Source organism: Papio anubis, chromosome 2, assembly GCF_008728515.1.
Source record: "Papio anubis isolate 15944 chromosome 2, Panubis1.0, whole genome shotgun sequence".
Lineage (NCBI taxonomy): Eukaryota > Metazoa > Chordata > Mammalia > Primates > Cercopithecidae > Papio > Papio anubis.
In genome coordinates, this window is record NC_044977.1 from 17536318 (window position 1) to 17558154 (window position 21837).

General features: G+C 35.8%; 1 protein-coding gene across 7 annotated transcripts in view; it reads left to right on the top strand.

Annotated features, from left to right (window-relative positions):
* EPHA6 (EPH receptor A6) overlaps positions 1-21837 on the top strand; it is a 928471-nt gene that overhangs the window by 589584 nt on the left and 317050 nt on the right. Inside the window, exon 7 of one of the 7 annotated variants that reach the window (XM_031661840.1) lies at positions 1982-7379. The exons of the other annotated variants lie outside the window; for them this stretch is intronic. Coding sequence (XP_031517700.1) covers positions 1982-2002 — 21 coding nt within the window. The 3' untranslated portion in view covers positions 2003-7379. Of the gene's footprint in view, positions 1-1981; positions 7380-21837 lie in introns of those variants that run through there. 7 annotated transcript variants of the gene reach the window in all.

Below are 21837 nucleotides of genomic sequence, written 5' to 3' on the forward strand. Positions count from 1 at the left end.
AAAAAAAAGAAAGCCAGCAAGACTTTCTGTTTCTACCTCTTCATAAGAAAGACCTATGTACATATGTCTATCAGCTGAGAGACCATTCTGTTAAGAACAAGAATGTAAGCTCATGAGGGCAGGGATTTATTTTGTTTACTTTCCTATCCTTAGTGCTCAGAGAGGCACGTAGATGGTAATTAATAGATACCGATTGTTGACCGATTATATGCCAGGTAATCTTTTAAGTTTTTTGCAAGGACTAACTGATTTACTCCTAACAACAAATGTTTGAGGAAAATAGTGTTATTCTTCCCATTTTACAGATGAAGAAACTAAGGCACAAGAAGGTTAAGTGTCTTTACCAAAATCACACAGCCAGTAAGTGGGTGATAAAGCTGGCCATCCTACCTTACATCACAGCGGATGTCTCAGAAAGTCAGTGCTTCCTGCTGATGCTGATTTTCTAGGTTCCCTGAGGCCAAACACTTCATTACTCTCTCATGCCAATTTTGCATCTGCAAAATGGTAGGAATGAAACATACCTATCTCACCAGGGTGTTGTACAGCTCCACTAATTATCAACTGGTAGCTCATTTTGCAAACATGAATCCCCTCATAACAGTTCATTATTCTCACATCCAGTATTTTAAGACACCATGACTGTTAAAGTCTTTTTTTCTTAAAGTATTCTTGTTAATTTTTATCACAGTCAGCAGTTTTTAGATTTTAGGAAAACTCATCACGAAAAAGGTAGCATTTCTTATATCCAGATGGCCAATAATTATTTATATGAAACGATGAATTAATATAACTGGCACGTGTTTCACCTAGTTCACAGATTATAGAAAAACTGTCTTTGCTTTTTAATTAAAAATAAATAATTTTGTGACACTGAGGACAGTGTATTATTAAAACTGTAAGGACATTTGTGGAAAGCTTTTCATTATGGGAAATATTTTTATCAATCAGGGAAGATTTAAAGTAGCCTCTTTTAAAACAAGGTTGAAATCTTCGTGTCTTTTCTGAAAGTCGCATACTCCTCAATATCACACTCTGCAGAGTAAGTCTTTTTTCTTCCTCCCTAATCCTCTTATTCTACTTTCTCAGTATAGTTTTTCCACAGATAACAACCTAATAATTATCCCTCATTTATCTCAAGATAGATAATCAGTAACATGCATCTTTGTATAAAAATATATGAAGCAATTATTGTAACAATAATCAACATAAGAAAGAAAAACAATCCTTCCTTCTTATACGCTACTCAATATACATTCCTCATTTTCTTTTGTTGTATTTCCTTTACTTAAGTGTCTGCCCAAGGGAGGAAGAGAATTTTATCTTTACTTCCAGGAAAGCTACTCTTACCTCCATCCATTATTTAGGTACAGACACACATCTTTGTTCTCTGCCTGTTCCTTCCCCAGTGACTATCTAATTCATACATTTTGTAAATATTAATGTAAACTATCATATAAAGTTAAATGTGGTTATTATACAAGGAACTAAGAAAAGGAAAGTGTATATGGATCACCTGGGGATCTTGCTGAAATGCAGATTGTAATACATTTGATTGGGCGGATGAGTAGTGTCAGAGGTGGTAACATGAGATTTTGGATTCCTAGCAAACTCCTAGGTGATGCCAGCATTGCTCTGAGCTGTCAGTCTCTAGAAGACCTACTTCTCCTTCACCTTATTTAATCGAGTGTTGATAAAGGGGAAAATCATCTCAATACTCTCAACATAGACATGAACTTACATGCTATGTCTCTATAACTGGCTAGCATCTTTGTAGATTTTACATGATTTGTAGATGTTTTTGATCTGTAGATGTTACATGACATCAGAACCACAAGTATTAATCTGAAGCAAAATGCAGTGAATAAAGGCCCAAGTCAATTTTGGATACAATTCAGTGTTTATAATGGAATCAGCAAGTTCCTGAACTGGTAACTAATGATTTTATGGTTTTTTTTTTTTCCATAATTATTTGTTGCAGTGTCCACCACTGAGAAATTAGATGGGAGCATTCAGTGCTAATTAAAACAGCATTACCTGAAGGAAAATGGATGGCAAGGGAATTTACTGATACAAACACTCATTATAAAGGTTTTATATCCAATTTCCATGTTGTTCAGCAAACATCACATTCTCTGTGGAAGCTTGTCTGGCTTAGTAAGCCCAGGGAGGGCCATAGTGCCTACAGCAGAGATTCTCATGGTAGCAAGACTCTGACTGGGGCCAATACAGCATCCACAGCAGCATCTGTATGGTATACCCTTATCAAATAGGAAGAAATTAAAAATACATTGCCACCAACACTGCGGAGTCTGTAAACACATGACAATTACAAATATCTAGTAACTATACCTCTAAAGTGTCTCCTGTTTTATAAAACTTATTCTATCTTTGGTTTGGTTTGAAGAATGGATTTGTTTAAGATTATAGAAGCTGCATTTAGTGTATTAAAGATTTGTACATCTAAGAAAGGAAAAACTAGTTGGTAAAACTAAGGACTCTGAATAAACTTCATTTAAACTTTTGAATATGCTATAGGGGAAAAGAAACACCTTTCTTTTCCATCTCTAGGCTCATAACTGAGGTCCTTATGAAAAACCGATTAAGAAGAGAGAAGCCTACAAGTTTATTTAATGTAAGTTTTACATAGGCCAGAAGCCTTCAGATATAGAGACCCAAAGAAATAGAGAAACCTATGTGTTTTTATGCTTAGGTTTGAACAAAAGTGGACAGTTGTACAGAAGTGTGATTAAGCAAAGGGATACGATCCAATGGTAATAAAATCGGGGGGGAGTCGCTTAACAAGACCTACTGTTCAGATTGTTTTTTATATATTTGTGTCTTTATAGATAAGGATGTTCTTTCCTCTGGGCATAGGGACAGCACCTCTCGAATGAGGGGCTCTTGACCTGATTCAGAGGAGGAGGGCAGGGGAAAGTCAAAGGGTGATCTTTCTACTTTCGCCGTTTGCTCAAATTCCAAGGTGCCATATTTGGGGATAGCCTGTTTTGAACCCCATCAATATCTACATTTAGAGACCGAAATAAAGGTTATGACTATCAAAAGCTTATGTTCTGGTTACAAGAAAACAAAACCCTCTTTACTACTGTTCAGAGGACTGGAATTCTTTTGGTGATGTGGAATCATATTGTAGAATTTCAGTCCCAGCCTGATCTTGTGTACAACTAGGTAAGGCTACATAATTAATCCCACTTCTGCTAAATTGCCATATTTCAGTCAGTTCCAAGTTACACCTTTTAATTCAGTTTAAAATTCTAACCTCATATTTAGTTGCTTCCATGTTCCTAGTCATACATTTCTGAATTTGCTTCCTCGCCACTTTTCCTGAATTCCATGTCTTTATCTCTTTTTCGATGACGTTAGAATAAATAATCTAAGTTGTTTTCCAATTCTGAGCTTCCATGACTGCAGAAGCTTATTTTCATTTTGTTATGCTTTGCTATGCAAGGTGATAGAAAAAAATCAAATAAGACTAAAGAATGAATGAGACATTTGATGTTTTCAGTGAAAATATGATATATATATATATATAAATTTAAAATGACAGAGAAGTACATAAAAAGATAAGGATGAAACAGTAATTCAATTTCTTCAGCAATCTGGAAATCTACATATACTATCAAGTTTTGCATTTGTAAGAAAAGAGAAAAAATATAAAGCTGTTTTAAGTCATTATTTGCTTCTTAAAAATGTCCACTTTCTCTTAAAGAATCTGTACTGTTTGGAGGAAAGAAAATAATACAATGTGGGATATACTTGGGGAGTCCAGAGGTTATGTTAGCTGCAATATTAAATTGTCAGAGATCACAATGTCCCCTTTAAGCATTTGGGCTAATACCTACCAAGAATCAGTGTAGCTTGGGATTATTAGTATTTTTTTTTTTTTTTTTTTTTTTTTTTTTTTAGAAAATGTCTTCTGGGGAGGAACAAGGACATACATTCAAAATTCCTCTAAATTTCTGCTCTAGTTTGGTGAAAATCAAAGAAACAAAACTCACAGACACCATTTTTTAAAAATGTAACAATTCACAGTGCAGGCAGCCTTCAAAAAACTACTCCTCCAGCAATGAAAAATGTAAATATAATGTTGCTACTTTTGAAAGCCTGTAACCAAAAGGTGACTGAAGCAGGTCTCAACTGATAGGGGTTTATTTTGCCAAGGTTGAGGATGCGCCTGGGGAAAAAAATACAGCCATAGGAGCATCTGTGACTGAGTTTTTCCCAAAGAGGGTTTTGGGAACCTAAGTATTTACAGGGGAAAGAACAAGCAGGAGGGAGAAAAGGGGAAAGAGGGTAGGCAGTGAAGCAGATCGTTACATTCCTATGAGGCTGTGATTAGCCCCAATAAATCTACATTTTATGTGTGACAACAGGGAGTAAAGGAAAAAGTCAATTGTACGTTGTGTTGGTTAGTAAATCTACGTTTTACATAAGATAAACTAAGCATGTGAAGAGGGTGCAACAGAAATGAGGCTATGCTACAAGGTTGTGAAATTACAGTTCTCTGTCTGGGAACTAAAGGAAAGCAGTTTTTTCATGGCTGACTTCCCAAGCTTTACCTTCCTTTCGGCATGGTGAGTTTGGGGTCCTGAGATTATTTTTTCTTTCACAAGCCAAAAGTACAAGGCAAGCATCTAATTTACCATCCCAAAGTGATAAAGGACTAAATACCTAAAGATAAATCTTACTAGCTTTTAAATATAAATTTCAAGATAAGAGCTGCAACTAGATTGTGTTGTCTAACCCTTAGCAAATTTTTCCTTGATAACTGGCCTTACTAAAGAGTTGACTGAGTCATATTCCCTGGAGACAAATACAAGATTTGTTCATTTCAGATGCAATTAAAAATGCTACCATATTTGTGCCTATTCCTTACACAATCACTATTTGGGGCTACAAGTACAAACATATTTACCAAATCATATATTTACTTTTTTGCTTCTGATACTTCTGATATTCTACTGCTACTCCCTTCAATCTGAAAATCTTAGTAAGAAAATCTACATATTGAACAAAGATGCATTTATTTCTTCCAAGGATTTTGAAACCTATGAAAAACTGTGAAGTTTATATTAAGAAATTTCCTAAAAATGGTGAGGTAGCTTTTTACCGAGTGGCATTGTTTGACTCCATTTATCTTCAGGAACCAGAGTAGAGGAAACATATAGCATACAGAGGGTAAGGCAGAGTAGCAACTTACCTTAGTAGCTATCAGAAATTTAGTCGGGTTTCCTTATAGAGATATTCTCCTCCAAGAAATGCTTCTGTAAAAAGTGTATGTATATATGTGTGTGTGTGTGTGTGTGTGTGTAAACTGTGCGTTTTAAAGTACAATTATTATTAGGCTCTATAGCTTTCAAAATATTATATTATAAAGAAAATGCAATCTTTTAACAGGAATTTTCCTTAAGAAACATGCGAGCGGCTCTGTTCTCCTAATTTGACTTGATTTGCAGATTTTTACTACCAGAGGGAAAGTCTAACTTCCAAGATTTGTAGTATATTCAGCATTAGGAAGTGTGGCCTCTTGGATAAAGGGAACCCATGTTTATTTTAGGGCCAGGATCTGATTTTCGTGAATGAACCAGAAATAGAATAAAAAATGAGTTGGACGATAAAATGTTTGCACACGTCTAATCCTTGAAACAAATTTTTGGTCTTGAATGTATAGAACAAAATCTTAATACTTCAAATGGATTATGAAAAAGACAAAAATAATACTAATATTTACTGAGTGCATTTCATATTAAGATGAGCTAATTAGCTGCTAACCAATTGAGTAACACTGACCTACTTCATCATTATCAATTAGATTTTAGCCACCTGTCTAATAAGAAACTGTAATAAAAATATATTTTAATATTGATGGAACACTAAAAGTGGATAGACCATTGCAATTTCATTTTTCTTCTTTTTCTCATTTAATATTTGGTGGCTTTCTAATGGATTCACATTGACATTTTTGAAGTAAGGTATCTGTTAAATAGGAACAAAAATGTACTATAATTTAAAATAATAAACTGGTTTAAATCAAATTGAACTGCCTAGTTCTAATATCAGCTGTGTCTCTAACTAGTTGTAGACCTTGAACAAGTCCTTAAACTTCTCTTTGCTTCAACTTCCGCTTATTTTTATGCTCCTTTTCAGCTACTGGAGAATCAAAGTAAGTAATTCTCTAGTCATCGTGGATTTTGACAGACCTATGTTAGAATTCAGGCTTTGACACTAATTAGCTGTGTGACCAAGCCCTCTATGGGTCTCACAGGCCAACCCTAGGATAATATGAGAGGAGACTGTGTAATGGTGTGAATAACAGAAGGTAGGTACTATTGAGGTCAATCGTGAGGACTGACCACCGTATCAGGCAGCTTGGCAGCATCTGTGGTACTTTAGTTTGACTTCAACAGAAATCTGTCTGGGAAGAAATGAGATATACCTATTTAGAAATGCCCACGGTTTTTAAACAATGCTCTAGACAGTTCATTGATATGACAATTTCCTTTTTTAGAATTCCCTGCAAGACTGGACTGTGGTGTCCAAAATTCACCATGTTAACGTTAACTTTATACACACAACAGACCGTTTTTATTTCCAAATAATTTGGTCATATCATTTAAATAGCCAATGTAGGATTTTTCTGTCTCTAAAATAAAAAACGTAACTAATTTCTCAAGTAAGCAACTTTATGGGGGTATACACCCCCATTATAAAAGATAAACAGAACAACTTATCCCTTTGGCTTCATATTCAGCTCTAAGAATTTATATCGTTTTGACACTCATAACACCTTAATAGTTTTGATAGGTAAAGTAGGCCAGATTCTATGAAAGCAAACTTCCTATTTCACACAAGGCTGAAACGACCTTTGTAAACAATGGATGTCTTCTCTCCCTATATAATTATTCATAGAAACTAAAGATACATGGGGAAGTAGTTAATATTTTGTCAGTACTGAAAAATTCAATTTATAAAAGAGATTCTTAAACTGGATTATATAAACCAACAGAGAGCCTTCTTAGGTAATTAAAAAATAAAATATTTAAACTTTTCCTGAATCAATATTATGGTATCAAAAACAAATAAATGATGTGCCACATAGCTGTATAAGGAGCCATGGCAACATAAATAGATCAACTCATAGTATGGAACAATTAGCCACCAAAGTAGCATGAATTTGTGTGTGAGAGAGAGTGTGAGAGATTTCAATCTTGAATATGCATCCTAGCACAACTTTTCCTTTGTTTTTCTTTTTCTTAAGTCAGGGTTTGGCTCTGTGAACCAGGATGAAGTGTAGAGCGAGAATCTTGCTTTGTTTCAGGAGCTGGTCTCAGATTCCTGGCCTCAAGAAACTCTCCTGTCTCAGCACTTTTTTTTTTTTTTCTTTAAAGGGACAGGGTCTTGCAGTGTTGTCCAGGCTGGAGTGCTGTGGCACAATGTCAGCTCACTGCAACCTCCAGCTCAAGTGATTCTCCCACCTCAGCTTCATGAGTAGCTGGAACTATAGGCACGTGCCACCACACACAGCTAATTTTTTAGTTTTATGTAGAGACGGGGGCGCTCACTATGTTGCCCAGGCTGGTCGTGAACTTCTGGGCTCAAACAACCTTCCCACTTGGCCTCTCAAAGTACTGCAATCATAGGCATGAGTCACAGCGCCTGGCCTTTTTTAAAAATAATGGTTGGATATAGGGTTGAGTTTTGAAATAGGAAATTAAATTGAGAAAGGCCATTTCCCAATATTTTTTATGTAGATTTGATTACTTAATATATTCAAATAAATATCTTAATAAAGGCATGGCTAAACACTGAGGCATTCCCCTGCTTCAACCAGTTCTCTCAACTCTGTGATATTTGGCTCATCTTTTCTAATGGTTTATCAGTACACCTCTTTAAAAAGGAATTTCTTTTAGAAAATGCCTTACTTTCTTAATTTAGATAGGTACTTAACACCCTCAAGAAATGCATCAAACCTTTAAAATTTAGAGGAAAAATAATTACTACAAAAGTGCTCTGGGACTTAAACTATTACAACGAAACTGTTTTAGCTTATTCCCGCATAGTAAGCGATGTGTAGTAAGCTGCTTCATTTCCCGGCTCTACTATTATTATCCTCATTCCTCAAGGGTAGACTTAAGTGCCTTAGATTCTCAAATGAAAGGGAAAAAAACCTAAGCCTGTATTCTGCTTCAAATAACTAGAAACAATTATAAGGCTTCTTTGACCAGATATAATTTTTGCCTTGGAGAGTAAAGCAAAGCCCCTTGCAACAGCCATTATTAATGACACTGATATAATTACTATTTGAAAAAAGGAAATCTGCCCAGAAAAATCAATTATAAACCACCAAATGTTCCTTGGACTTTTCAGAGAGATTCTACGCCTGTTGTCCCTCATGACCTCTCCATTAAGAGACTGGTTGGCTATATTCCTAATGGTTGCCTTCAATTATTTAGAGAGGACTTCTAAGCTTTTGTATTTCATATTAAAATGGCCTGGAGAGCATTTCCTGATTGACTTACTTGCAGAACAGAGGGGTCACTCTGGGGAAAACAGAGTAACCTAGGTGGCTTTGCTCTACAAAGGTAACTCAGAGTCCTCTTCCATTAGGGCAGTTCATCATGCAAAAAACATTGATTCTCATACAATGAAGCAAACAGTTGTATGATGACTTCGCTTTCACTGAAAAATTACAGGAAAAAAACCAAATAGTTGAAAGAGTCATTAGGAGTAGTTATCTGTAATCTAAAGCGAGCTTGATTTGTGCAGCTGCATTTATCATCTCTTTTGTTTTTAACTTATCACATTCTACTTCTCTTAACATTATTCTCAACATTAGTGGATGAATGTCCTATTATAATCATGCAATATTAATTACTCTCCAGTTGTAAGAGATGTGTTGGTCTCTCATTCTGTCTTATCTATTCCTTTGACACCTTGAAGCTGATAAAATTTTCTAAAAGATATAGTTGAAGGCAAAATTAGAAATGAAGACAAACTTTATAAAATGGCAGAGGATATCCTAGGCAAGATACATGTTGAGATGAGGATATGAATTTGTGAAAGGACAAAACAAACTCAAACTGGTCCTGTGTAATGGTCACAAACTTGACCATATATATCCTTTGATTTAAAAATACTACCAGGTTTTAACAGTCTGTATCAGAAGAGCTTGTTAAAGCACTTGTCTTTGAATTCAGGCATGTGTTTGAAGCAAATCACAAAGTGGACATTTCAAATCACAGTTCATGTAGCGTGTCTGATTTCTATTCCTTTGATAAATTAAATGATCAGTAACAAAGTATCTGTAGCACATTAAACTCCCTGAAAAAAATTACTTCAATGAATTAAAACTCACAAACATGCCTGCATTCTGCATTCAGAACCGTTGGTTGAATTTGTTTGTTGATTTAGTCAATTGTCTTTTAAAAAGCACTTGAATTTTTTTTTACTTGAGTTTTGCTTGAGAAAAAAAATCTAGTTTTCTAATTATGGAGTCATATAGTTTGTTGTCAAAATAAATGTGTCTCCATTTCACCTAATTGTCAGAATTTTTTGGACCAATTTTTAGCCCAAGTATTATCATCTGTGGCATACGAAAATCTAAAACACTTACTTCTTTTTGTCATTACAAATCTACACCTCGCCTTGTACTAATACTTTGTTTTAATATAGAAAAAAAAGTAGAAAGAACAAAGACAGAGAAAGAGAAGAAACCAAAATGCTTTAAATACCCCTATGTGCCAGCTCCTGTCTACATATTTTTGTGTAGGCCTGACAGCAGATCCAGAATGATTTCCTTCGTACCCCTCTGTTTCCTAAAAATTAAATCCAAGACTTTTTTGCAATCTAAAGTTATATTAGAACTTAGAGTTAAATGAACTGCTATGATAAAAATCCTTTGTGGATAAAATTTTAAATAATTAAAGAGTGAAACATTTTCATTTTTGGATTAGGCACTAACCTATGATGGAGAGATATTTAATATTAATAACTGTGACAAAATGAGAGGATAGGAGGATTCTAGGTAAAGGGAACACAAGTGTGAAAGCCCAAGGCAAGGAACTTGGCAAGTTGAAGGAAGAGACAGTGTACTGTGGCTTGAATATAGTAAGGAAGGAGAGATGAGGCTGAAACAGTGAGCAGAGGAAAGCAAAGTACACCGTTTCTCTCTTCTTTCCCACATTTAACAAATATTTATTGCACATCTACATGTGTAATGTTTAGCACTACAGATTCACATTAGGAATGATATTAAAATTTTTAAACAGTATCATATTTATTTAAATATGCTTAAGATATAATTAACTCATTGAAAATTTATTTTCTTTCATGATTACAGAATATCTTTATATCTTTCATCGATATCGTTTTAACTTTCAGTTATTTTTCCCCAATCCATTCAGGAAGCAAATCTAGAAAAATTAACTATTTTATACATCTTACTTCTTTCCCTTTTTTAAATGCTCAGATCAAGATAAGGCATTCACAAATGTCTTTAACATATTTATAATCATAAAATAATACATTTGATTCATAAATTTTATTTCTCAAAATATTAGTTTGAAATGAATCCAATACAAAATATAACACATTTCAAAAGTTAAAATATTCCAGTCAGCATATGTCCTTGATGAAATATATTTCTTAAAATAATTATAGTCCTGGTATGTCTTTCATTTCATTTAACCATGTATGTCTTTTGCTAAGTAAATATTTTGCAGGGACAAAAGAGAATTGCAAGTGACTGTACACCTTTCTCTGACCATGTTTGTCTCTCCCTGTTGGGTTGTAAGTCGTTTTGGGAGTATAGCTGATGTATCTTTGGCCTCCTTGGAGAAAAGCACTTTTCCTGACACAGTGTAATCATTCAATAAAAATTAGGGAATGAGTGATTATATGAATGAATGATTTCTTACTCCTGAACTCCTACTTTTTCTTTTTTCAATGGAAAAAAAGTGCTGTGTCCAATAGTCTAACTAGAAAGTGATTTATTGGCTTACACAATAATGCCAGAGTAGGCATTTTGAAAGGCTCTTTCTTTACAAAGTAGGTAGGTATGTAAAGCAAACTCTTGATGGTAATTTTGTTCTTACAAAAGTTAAGGGAGAATTTCAAGGATTTGCCTCCTCTTCTCTTGTCAGAAAAAAAAAAAAAATCTGAGCTTGGAAGAGAAAGACGGCTGTCAGTCTGATGTAGTGAGTTTTCTCTGAGAGCAAATTTCAAAGTGCTCTGAGAACACTGTTGTCAGGATCAGAGTGTTGAACCACCAGCTCGGAGGGAGAATTGATTCTGAGACTTTGGTGCTGAGCCAAGGTGCTGAAGGAAAACTGAAGTAGTACCATTCCAGCAGCATGCATTGGTTTCTTACAGACATAGAAGTAAATCCTATCTAGAGAAAAGTTTTCAAAATATAAGACACAGACACCACAGATTATGATCAGGCAATAATATCACAATCAAAGACCACCAATTACAGGAAAAAAACAAAACATGAGTGAATGAGGAGAAACAATCTGCAACAGATTTAGAATCCCAAGGACTTGTGATGCATTAAAGAATCATACAGAAAACAACTACGTTTGAAATGTTTAAAAACTAATAAATGCAATAAAGATATTGAGAAAAAGATAAGAATAAGCAGATCAGGGGAAATTAAACTTATAAAATTATATATATAATTATAATTAAAAAATAGATACATAGTCATACATTATATATATTAATATTGATCAGTATATATTAATAAAATGATACCAATAATTACTAATGAAAACATATAAAAAATCTAACAATCCTGGACTACATTCTAAGAAAGAGAAAACAAAGAACGGAGAGCATACAATACTTATATAAATAATGGTTGTGAATTTTCTAGAAGCAATGAATCCACAAAGTATAACATGCTCAAAATAGGAAAAAAAAAAAACACATATCTAGAAACTTTATTAAGACTGCATAGTATAAAGGGGATACAGAAAGGGAACATTTTAAAAATTAGACATATAGAAGAAATCACTGACAAAAAACATGAAAACCAGACTTAAAGCAAGTGTCTTACCACAACAGAAAGTAAACAATTGAAAATAGTACCCTCACATTTTTTGGAAAGGAAACATTTGTCAACCCACAATGATATATGCCAAACTATTTTTTCAAGAATAAGGAGAAAATATCGGTGTTTAGAGATAAACAAAAAGAGTTTGTCACTCAAAGACCTACCATAAAGAAATGAGCATAAGAAGGAAAATGGTTCCAAAATGATAGAATAAGAAGCAAGATGTGAATAAATAAAATAGTAATCATGTACATAAATCTGAAAAAATACCTGTATAAAATAATATCTTTCAAAAGAAATAACTCAAATACAAGATAAAATAGCATGCCTAAGTCAAAGAATAAATTGTAAAGGAAATTCAAGTACTTCTAGTTGAGTGATAATGAAAATATTACATAGCAGAGAGTGTGGCATCCAGTATATGCAGGTAATAAATGAATGAGTATAACAGATGTTCTTATTGGAAAACAATAAAGTCAAAAAATTAATGAACTAAGTATCTTAAGAATTTAACAGGACCAGGCGCTGTGGTTCACGCCTGTTAATCCCAGCACTTTGGCAAGCCGAGGCGGGCGGATCACCTGAGGTCAGGAGTTTGACACCTGCCTGACCAATATGGAGAAACCCCATCTCTACTGAAAATACAAAATTGTGGGGCATGGTGGCACATACATGTAATCCCAGCTACTGTGGAGACGAGGCAGGAGAATCACTTGAACCCAGGTGGTGGAGGTTGCAGTCAGCTGAGATTCCACCTTTGCACTCCAGCCTGGGCAACAAGAGCAAAACTCCATCACCACACACACACACACAAAATTAACGGAAGGGGCCAGGCATGTTGGCTCACGTCTGTAATCCCAGCACTTTGGGAGGCCGAGGTGAGTGGATCACGTGAGGCCAGGAGTTCGAGACCAGCCTGGCCTACACGGTGAAACCCCTTCTCTATTAAAAATACAAAAATCAGCCTGGTGTGGTGGTACACACCTATAATCCCAGCTACTCGGAAGTCCGAAGCAGGAGAATTGCTTGAACCCAGGAGGCGGAGGTTGCAGTGCGGCGAGATCTTGCCACTACAATCCAGCCTGGGTGACAGAGTGAGACTCCCTCTCTCTCACACACACACACACACACACACACACACACACAAAATAAAAATAAAATAATTTAACAGAAGGAATAAAGAACAGTAAATCCAAGGAAAGTAGGAGGAAAGAAATCATTGCCACAAGAGCAAAAGTGGGAAAATAAAAAAGCAAAGACAAAATAGAGAAAATCAACAAAACCAAAAATTGAGAAAAACTGATTGATTACATAAACCTTTAGAAAGACTGATCAAAATTTAGCCTTCTAAATTCAAGAAAGAAGACACTTAGATGATTAAAGTAGTTCAGGTTTCTAAAGGCTGAGAAACTTGGAAGCAGTTAGAAATCAATACATGAAATAAGCAAAATGGAGACAAGAAAATTCTATGTAGATTACAGTAAAAACTGGGTTGTATTACCAAAAAAACCTGATTTTTAGAATATAGATGAAAACGAAAGGAAAAGCCTTCTGGAAAATGTCTTTTTTGTTAACTTTACATGCATTTTTCATGGGTCAATTGATCAACACTGAATATTAAGTTTGTTAATCATTTGTTTATTTGTGTATTCATTCATTGTGTGTGATAGATCTGTGTGCCAATCTGGGTATTCTAAATATTCATAAATCTCTCATATATCATACTTCAAGTGATGATAATGTCACTCGTTCTCTGTGAACCCTTTGATACATCATTCCATTCAATAAACTGTTTATCCTTTGATTCTTAAAAAAAGATAAAAATTAATCAAAATAAAAGAAACAAGAAACTAAAAACTAGGAAGAATAATGTAGATATAGTAACAAATATTGTAGAGATTGGAAATATAATGAATTTTCCAAGACAAAATTTATGTAAATTACATGTGAAAACTTAAACTAGAAAAATATATTATTTCATACACATATTATTTACTAAATATGACTAAAAAGGAAATAGAAAACATGTATAATTACTTCACTACTAAATAATTGGAATCAGTGGATAAAAATTGTTCCAAACTCTAAAAGCATCTGGCTTAGATGGTTTTTAAGTCATTTTTTCCCCCAATTTTCAAGAAACCCATCATTTCAAACATATGCAAGCTTTTCCTAAGAAAGGGGAAAAAAGGAATTTTCTGAAGTGTGTTCCATAAGGCCAAAATAACCTCTCTTAACTGAAAGAAGGCAGTAGGAAAAATAATAACTACAGGTAAATCTTACTCAGAAGCATAGGTACAAAATCCTAAATTAAATATTAACCAACCAAACCAGCTGAGTATAGAAAAAAAGACAAAGAGACAAAATAATAATAATAATAATAATGACCAAATCTGGATTTATTTCAGGAATGCATGAGTGTTTTAACAGTAGATAATTTATTAGTGTAGCTTAACATTCAGATAAAAGGAAAAGGTCCGTATAATCACCTTAATAGATGCAGAAAAGACATTTGATATATGCCACCTATTCTTGGGTATTATTCTCAGAAATCTAGTAATATGAGATAACTTCTTTAGCATAATTCAGATCAAGCAAACAGCCTTCTTAGTAAGGAAATATTACACTACTTCTCCCAAAACAAGAACTACATAAAATGTCCATTATCATAGTTTTTACTAAATACTAGAGGATCTCGCCATTTCAATGGGATAAAAATAAAAATAAAAGCACATATGTTGTAAAAACACACACACACGTTATTCCAGATGATACGACTCCTCACATAAAATTTGTCCCTGAATGTACATTCAGATTTAAAAAGATTATAGTAAGGTGTCTGGCTCGGCAAATTTAAATGCATTTCTATATACTAGCAGCAAAAGAAAATACATTTTAAAGAAGTTAAATTTACAGTAGCCACTTAATCTGTAAAGTATTTGAGAATAAATCTAAAATAATTTTCAGTATGTGCAAAACAATAATAAAACTTTATAGAAAGACATTAAAAACACTCAAACACACTCCACATTTGTAAATAAGAAAAGCTTATCAGAGAAAGATCAGTTTACCCCAAATGATGTGCAGCCCTAATGTCTAATAAAAATTCTAGCAGATCTCTTTGTGGAAATTGAAAAACTGATTTTAAACTTGATGAGAAAATGAAAAATAGGGGGCCATGAATAACCAGGATACTTTTGATAGAAAATAAGTTGAAGTTACATGCCTTGGCGGAATTTAGAGTTACTCTAAAGTATAGTGCATAACATTGCTGCACAGTGAGACAGCAAGACCAATGTATCATAACAGAATGTTCAGAAACAGACTTGCACATGTGTGGACCTTGAACCTATGGCAGAAGTGGCATTGCAGATCATTAAAAATGTATGGCCTATTCACTAGGTAATAGGTACTGGGTAATCTATATTGATTAAAAAATAAAAAAGAAACTAGATTCCCACCTCATATCATTCACAAATTTAAATCCAAGTGTTCTAAGGATGAAATTTGATGGAAATAACTTTAAAATTTTTGGAAGGAAAATAGAGAATAATCTCCTTTCTTCTTGCAAGGAAAAGAGTTCACAAATGAAATGCATGTTCTTACCTTAAAAGAAAAATTGATGATTTTCATTATAGTCATTTTTGAGAGAATACTGTCTCTCAAAAAACTTTATTAAGACTGTCAAAAGACAAGACAAACTGGGAGATGATATTTGCCATGCATACAATTAGTAAAGGAGTAGCATCCAAAATACATAAAGAAATCCTGTAAAACTATTAGAAAAAGAACAACAAGCCAATCAAAAACCTATGTAAGATCTGTATGTCAACCTATTAAGAAAATATACTCAACTTCATTAGTAATAGGGAAACTGCAATTCAACAAGAATATTTAAGTATCAAAATGTATATACCTCCAACACTGAAGTACCCAGATTCATAAAGCAAGTTCTTAGATAATCATATAATAGTGGGAGATTTCAGTGGTAGACTGATCGAGGCAGAAAACTTACAAAGATACTCGAGACATAAAATCAGCACTTGACGAAATGGACCTAACAGATATCTACAGAGCATCCACTGAACAACAGACTATACATTATCCTCAGCTGTACCTAGCACATACTCTAAAATCGACCAGAAGTTCAGCCATAAAGCAATTCTCAACAAATTACAAAATCAAAAAAGAAAACTCAGTCGTATATTCCTGATGAACATAGATGCAAAATTCCACAACAAAACATTAGCAAAGCAAATCAAGTACCACGTCAAATAGCTAATCCACCATAATCCATTAGGCTTTATGCATGGGAAGCAAGGTTGGTTCAACATACACAAATCAATGTGATTCAGTAAATAAAACTAAAAACAAAAACCACATGATCATTTCAGTAGGTGCAGAAAAGGCTTTCAGTAAAATTCAACATTGCTTCAAGTTAAAAACACTCAACAAACAAGGCACTGAAGGAACGAACATACCTGAAAATAATAAATGTCATCTATGACAAAACTACAGTCAACATCATAGTGAATGGGCAAAAGCTGGAAGCATTTCCCTTGAGAACTGGAACAAGACAAGGATGCCCACTCTGACCATGCCTATCCAAAATAGTACTGGAAGTAGTAGCTAGAGTAATCAGGCAAGAGAAAGAAATAAAATGCGTTAAAATAAAAGGAGAGGAAGAAAAACTATCTCTCTTCACAGATGATGTGATTTTATAGCCAGAAAACCCCATAATCTTTGCCCGAAAGCTCCTAGATCTGATAAAAAAAAATTTCAACAGGTTTCAGTACACAAACTCAATGTGCAAAAATTGGTAGCATTTCTATACATGAACATTGTCCAAGATGAGAGTCAAATCAAGAATATAATTGCATTCACAATAGCCACAGAAAGAATAAAATATCTAAGAATACATCTAACCAGGGAGGTGAAAGATCTCTACAATGATAAATATAAAATGCTGCTCAAAAAAATCACAGACAACACATACAAATGGAAAAACCATTCACGTACATGGATAGGAAGAATTCTTATTATTAAAATTGCTGTACTACCCAAAGCAATCTACATATTCAATGCTATTCCTATCAATCTACCTATGACTTTTTTATGGAATTAGAAAAAGCCTTTCTAAAATTCATATGGAACCAAAAAAGAGACCAAATAGTCATAGCTATTCTAATCCTAAGAAAAAAGAACAAAGCTGGAGGCATCACATTACCTGACTTCAAACTATACTACAAGGCTACAATAACCAAAACAGCATGGTACAGAAACAGATACCTAGACTAATGCAACAGGTTAGAGAACCCAGAAATAAAGCCTCACACTTACAGCCATCTGAGCTTCGACAAAGTCAACAAAAACAAGTGATGGAGAAAGGACTCCCTATTCAATCAATGATGCAGGAATAACTGATTAGTCATATGCAGAAGATTGAAAGTGGACCCCTTCTGTATTAGTCTTTTCTCAGGCTGCTAATAAACACATGTTCGAGACTGGGTAATTTATAAAGGAAAGAGGTTTAATGGACTCACAGTACCACACGGCTGGTGAGGCCTCACAATCATGGTGGAAGGAGAATGAGGAGCAAAGTTATGTCTTACATGGCAGCAGGCAAGAGCAAGTTTGTACACAGGAACTCCCATTTATAAAACCATCAGGTCTCCTGAGACTTATTCAGTACCATGAGAACAGTATGGTGAAACTGTCCCCATGATTAGATTATCTCCACCTGGCCCTGTCTTTGACACATGGGGATTATTACACATTAAGGTGAGATTTTGGTGGGGACACAGCCAAACCATATCTTTTCACCCCTGGCCATTCCCAAGTCTTGTATCCTCACATGTCGAAACCAATCATGTCTTCCCTAGAGTCCCCCAAATCTTAACTTATGTTAGCATTAACTCAAACGATCACAGTCCAAAGTCTCAGCTGAGACAAGGCAAGCCCCTTCCACCTATAAGCATGAAAATCAAAAGCCAATTAGTGGCCAGGCTTGGTGGTCACGCCTGTAATCCCAGCATTTTGGATGGCCAAGGCAGGCAGATTACCTGAGGTCAGGAGTTCGGCACCAGCCTGGCCAACATGGTGAAAACCCATCTTTACTAAAAATGCAAAAAAATTAGCCAGGCATGGTGATGGGCACCTGTAATCCCACCTACTTGGGAAGCTGAGGCAGGAGAATCACTTGAACCCAGCAGACAGAGGTTGCAGTGAGCTGAGATCACGCCATTGCACTCCAGCTTGGGCAACAAGAATGAAACTCTGTCTCAAAAAAAAAAAAAAAAAAGGAAGTTAGTTACTTCTTGGATACAATGGGAGTACAGGTGTTGGGTAAATACACCTGTTCCAAATGAGAGAAATTGGCCCAAATGAAGAGGCTACAGGCCAATGCAAGTCCAAAATCGAACGAGGCAGTAATTAAATCTTAAAGCTCTCAAAGAATCTCCTTTGACTCCATGTCTCATATCCAGGTTATACCAATGTAAGAGGTGGCCTCGCATAGCCTTATTCAGCCCTGCCCCTGTGGCTTTGCAGGGTACAGCCCCCTCCTGGCTGCTATCCCAGGCTGGCGTTGAGTGCGTGTGACTTTTCCAGGTGCACGATGCAAGCTGTCCATGGATCTGCCATCTGGGGTCTGGAGGGCAGTGGCCCTCTTCTCACAGCTCCACTAAGCAGTGCCCCAGCGAGGACTCTGTGTGGGGCCTCCCACCCCACATTTCCCTTCCACATTGCCCTAGCAGAGGTTATTCATGAAGGCTTCATCCCTGCAGCACAGCTCTGCCTGGACATCTAGGTGTTTCCACATATCCTCTGAAATATAGGCAGAGGCTCCCAAACCTCAATTCTTGACGTCTGTGCACCTGCAGGCTCAACACTATGTGGAAGCTACCAAGGCTTGGGGCTTGCACCCCCCAAAGCCACAACCCGAGCTTGTACATTGGTCCCTTTTAGCCATGGCTGGAGTGGCTGGGATGCAGGGCACCAAGTCCCTAGGTTGTGCACAGCAGAGGGGCCCTGGGCCCAGCCATGAAAATGTATTTTTCTCCTAGGCCTCTGGGCCTGTGATGAGAGGGACTGCCGGGAAGGTCTCTGACATGGCCTTGAGACATTTTCCCCATTGTCTTGGTGATTAACATTGGGCTGTTCATTACTTATGCAAATTTCTGCAGGAGGCTTGATTTTCTTCCCAGAAAATTGTCTTTTCCTTTCTATTGCATTGTCAGGCTGCAAATTTTCCAAACTTTTATGCTCTGCTTCCTCTTGAACACTTTGCTGCTTAGAATTTCTTCCACCAGACACTCTAAATAATCTCTCTCAAGTTCAGAGTTCCACAGATCTTTAGGACAGGGGCAAAATGCCTCCAGTTTATTTGTATAGTAAGAGTGACTTTTACTCCAGTTTCCAACAAGTTCCTCATCTCCATCTGAGACCACTTCAGCCTGGACTTTATTGTCCATATCACCATACATTTTGATCAAAGCCATTCAACATGCCGCTAGGAAGTTCCAGACTTCCCCACATCTTCCTGTCTTCTGAGCCCTCTAAACTTTCCAACCTCTGCCTGTTACCGCGTTCCAAGGTTGCTTCCACATTTTCGGGTATCTTTACACCAGCACCCCACTACCCTGTACCCATTTACTGTATTTATCTGTTCACATGCTGCTAATAAAGACATACCCAAGACTGGGTAACTTATAAAGAAAACTCATTAACTCACAGTTCCATATATCTGGGGAGGCCCCACAGTCATGGTGGAAAGCAGAGGAGAACCAAATGCATGTCTTACACAGCAGCAGGCAAGAGCAAGCTTGTGCAGGGGAACTCCCATTTATGTAACCATCAAATCTCATGAGACGAATTCACTACCTCAAGAACAGTATGGGGGAAAACCACCCCCATGATTCAGTTATCTCCACCTGGCCCTGTTATTGGCATGTGGGGACTATTACAATTCAAGGTGAGATTTGGGTGGGGACACAGCCAAACCATGTCACCTTCCTTATACCATACACAAAAATCAACTCAAGATGAATGAAAGTCTTAAATATAAAACCTAAAACTACAACATTCCTAGAAGAAAAGCTAGGAAATACCATTCTGGACATACGCCCTGGCAAAGATTTTATGAGGAAGCCTCCAATAGCAATTGCAACAAAAACGTCGTCAAGTAGAACATAATTAAACTAAAGAGCTCCTGCCAAGCAAAAGAAACTATCAACAGAGTAACTAGACAACCTACAGAATGGGAGAATATATTTGCAAACTATGCATCCAGTGAAGTTCTAATATCTAGAATCTATAAGGAACTTACACAAATTAACAGGCAAACAGCACCTCATTAAAAAATGAGCAAAGGACATAAACAGATACTTCTTAAAAGAAGACATACACATGGCCAAAAATGATATAAAATAAGTCAACATCACTAATCTTTGGGAGAAATGTAAATCAAAACTACAATGAGATATGATCTCACACTAGTCAGAATGGTTATTATTAAAAAGACAAAAAATAACAGATACTGGTGAGGTGGCAGAGAAAAAGGAACACTTATGCACTGGTGGGGGGAGTGTAATTAAATTAGTTAAACCTGTGGAAAGCAGTGTGGCGATTCCTCAAAGAGCTAAAAACAACTACCATTTGACCCAGCAATCCTATTATTGGGTATATACCCAAAGGAATATAAATCATTCTGTTATAAAGACACATGCATGCTTATATTCACTGCAGAACCATTCACAATAGCAAAGACATAGAATCAATCTAAATGATCATTAATGGTAGAGTCAGTAAAAAAATATCATACATATACACCATGGAATATCATGGAATACCATGCAGCCATAAAAAAGAATGAGATCATGTCCTTCCCAGGAACATGGTTGCAACTGGAGGCCATCATCCTTCGCAAACTAATGCAGGAACAGAAAAGCAAATATTACATGTTCTGACTTATAAGTGGGAGATAAATGATGAGAACACATGGACACATAGAGAGGAATAACAAACACTGGGGCCTAATGGAAGGTGGAGAGTGGGAGGAGGAAGAGGGCCAGGAAAAGTGACTAATGGGCTTAATACCTCAGTGATTAAATAATCTGTACAACGAACCCCATGACACAGGTTTACCTGTGTAACAAAACTGCGTGTGTACTCTTAAAGTAAAATTTAAAAAAAAAACCAAAAAACCAAAAAAACCCCAGAAAATCAGAACATGTGGTACAAATACACCATGGAATATGATGCAGCCATAAAAAACAGTAAAACCATGTCCTTTGCTGCAACAGGGATGGAACTCAAGGGCATTATCTAAGCCAATTAATACAGGAGGAGAAAACCAAATACTGCATGTTCTCACTTATAGGTTGTAGTTAAATGTTCAGTGTGCAAGACACAAGGAAGGGAACAATAGACACTGGGGCCTACTTGAGGGTTGAGGGTGGGAGGAGGGTGCTATCTATGGGGTACTATGCTTATTACCTGGGTGATAAAATAATCTGCACCCCAAATCCCTGCAACACACAATTTAACTGTGTAACAAACATGCACGTGTATCTCCTGAACCTAAAATAAAAATTGGAAAGAAAAAAAAATATGAATAGTGTATATTAGTGAAATGAATGAACAGTTGCTATCGCCCCAAAATGGTAAGCTTTAGAAATATAATTTAGTCCCAGAAGACTACATATAATATAAAAATATTTGTAGAAACCTCAAAAACGTATGAAACTAAGCAATATATTTTT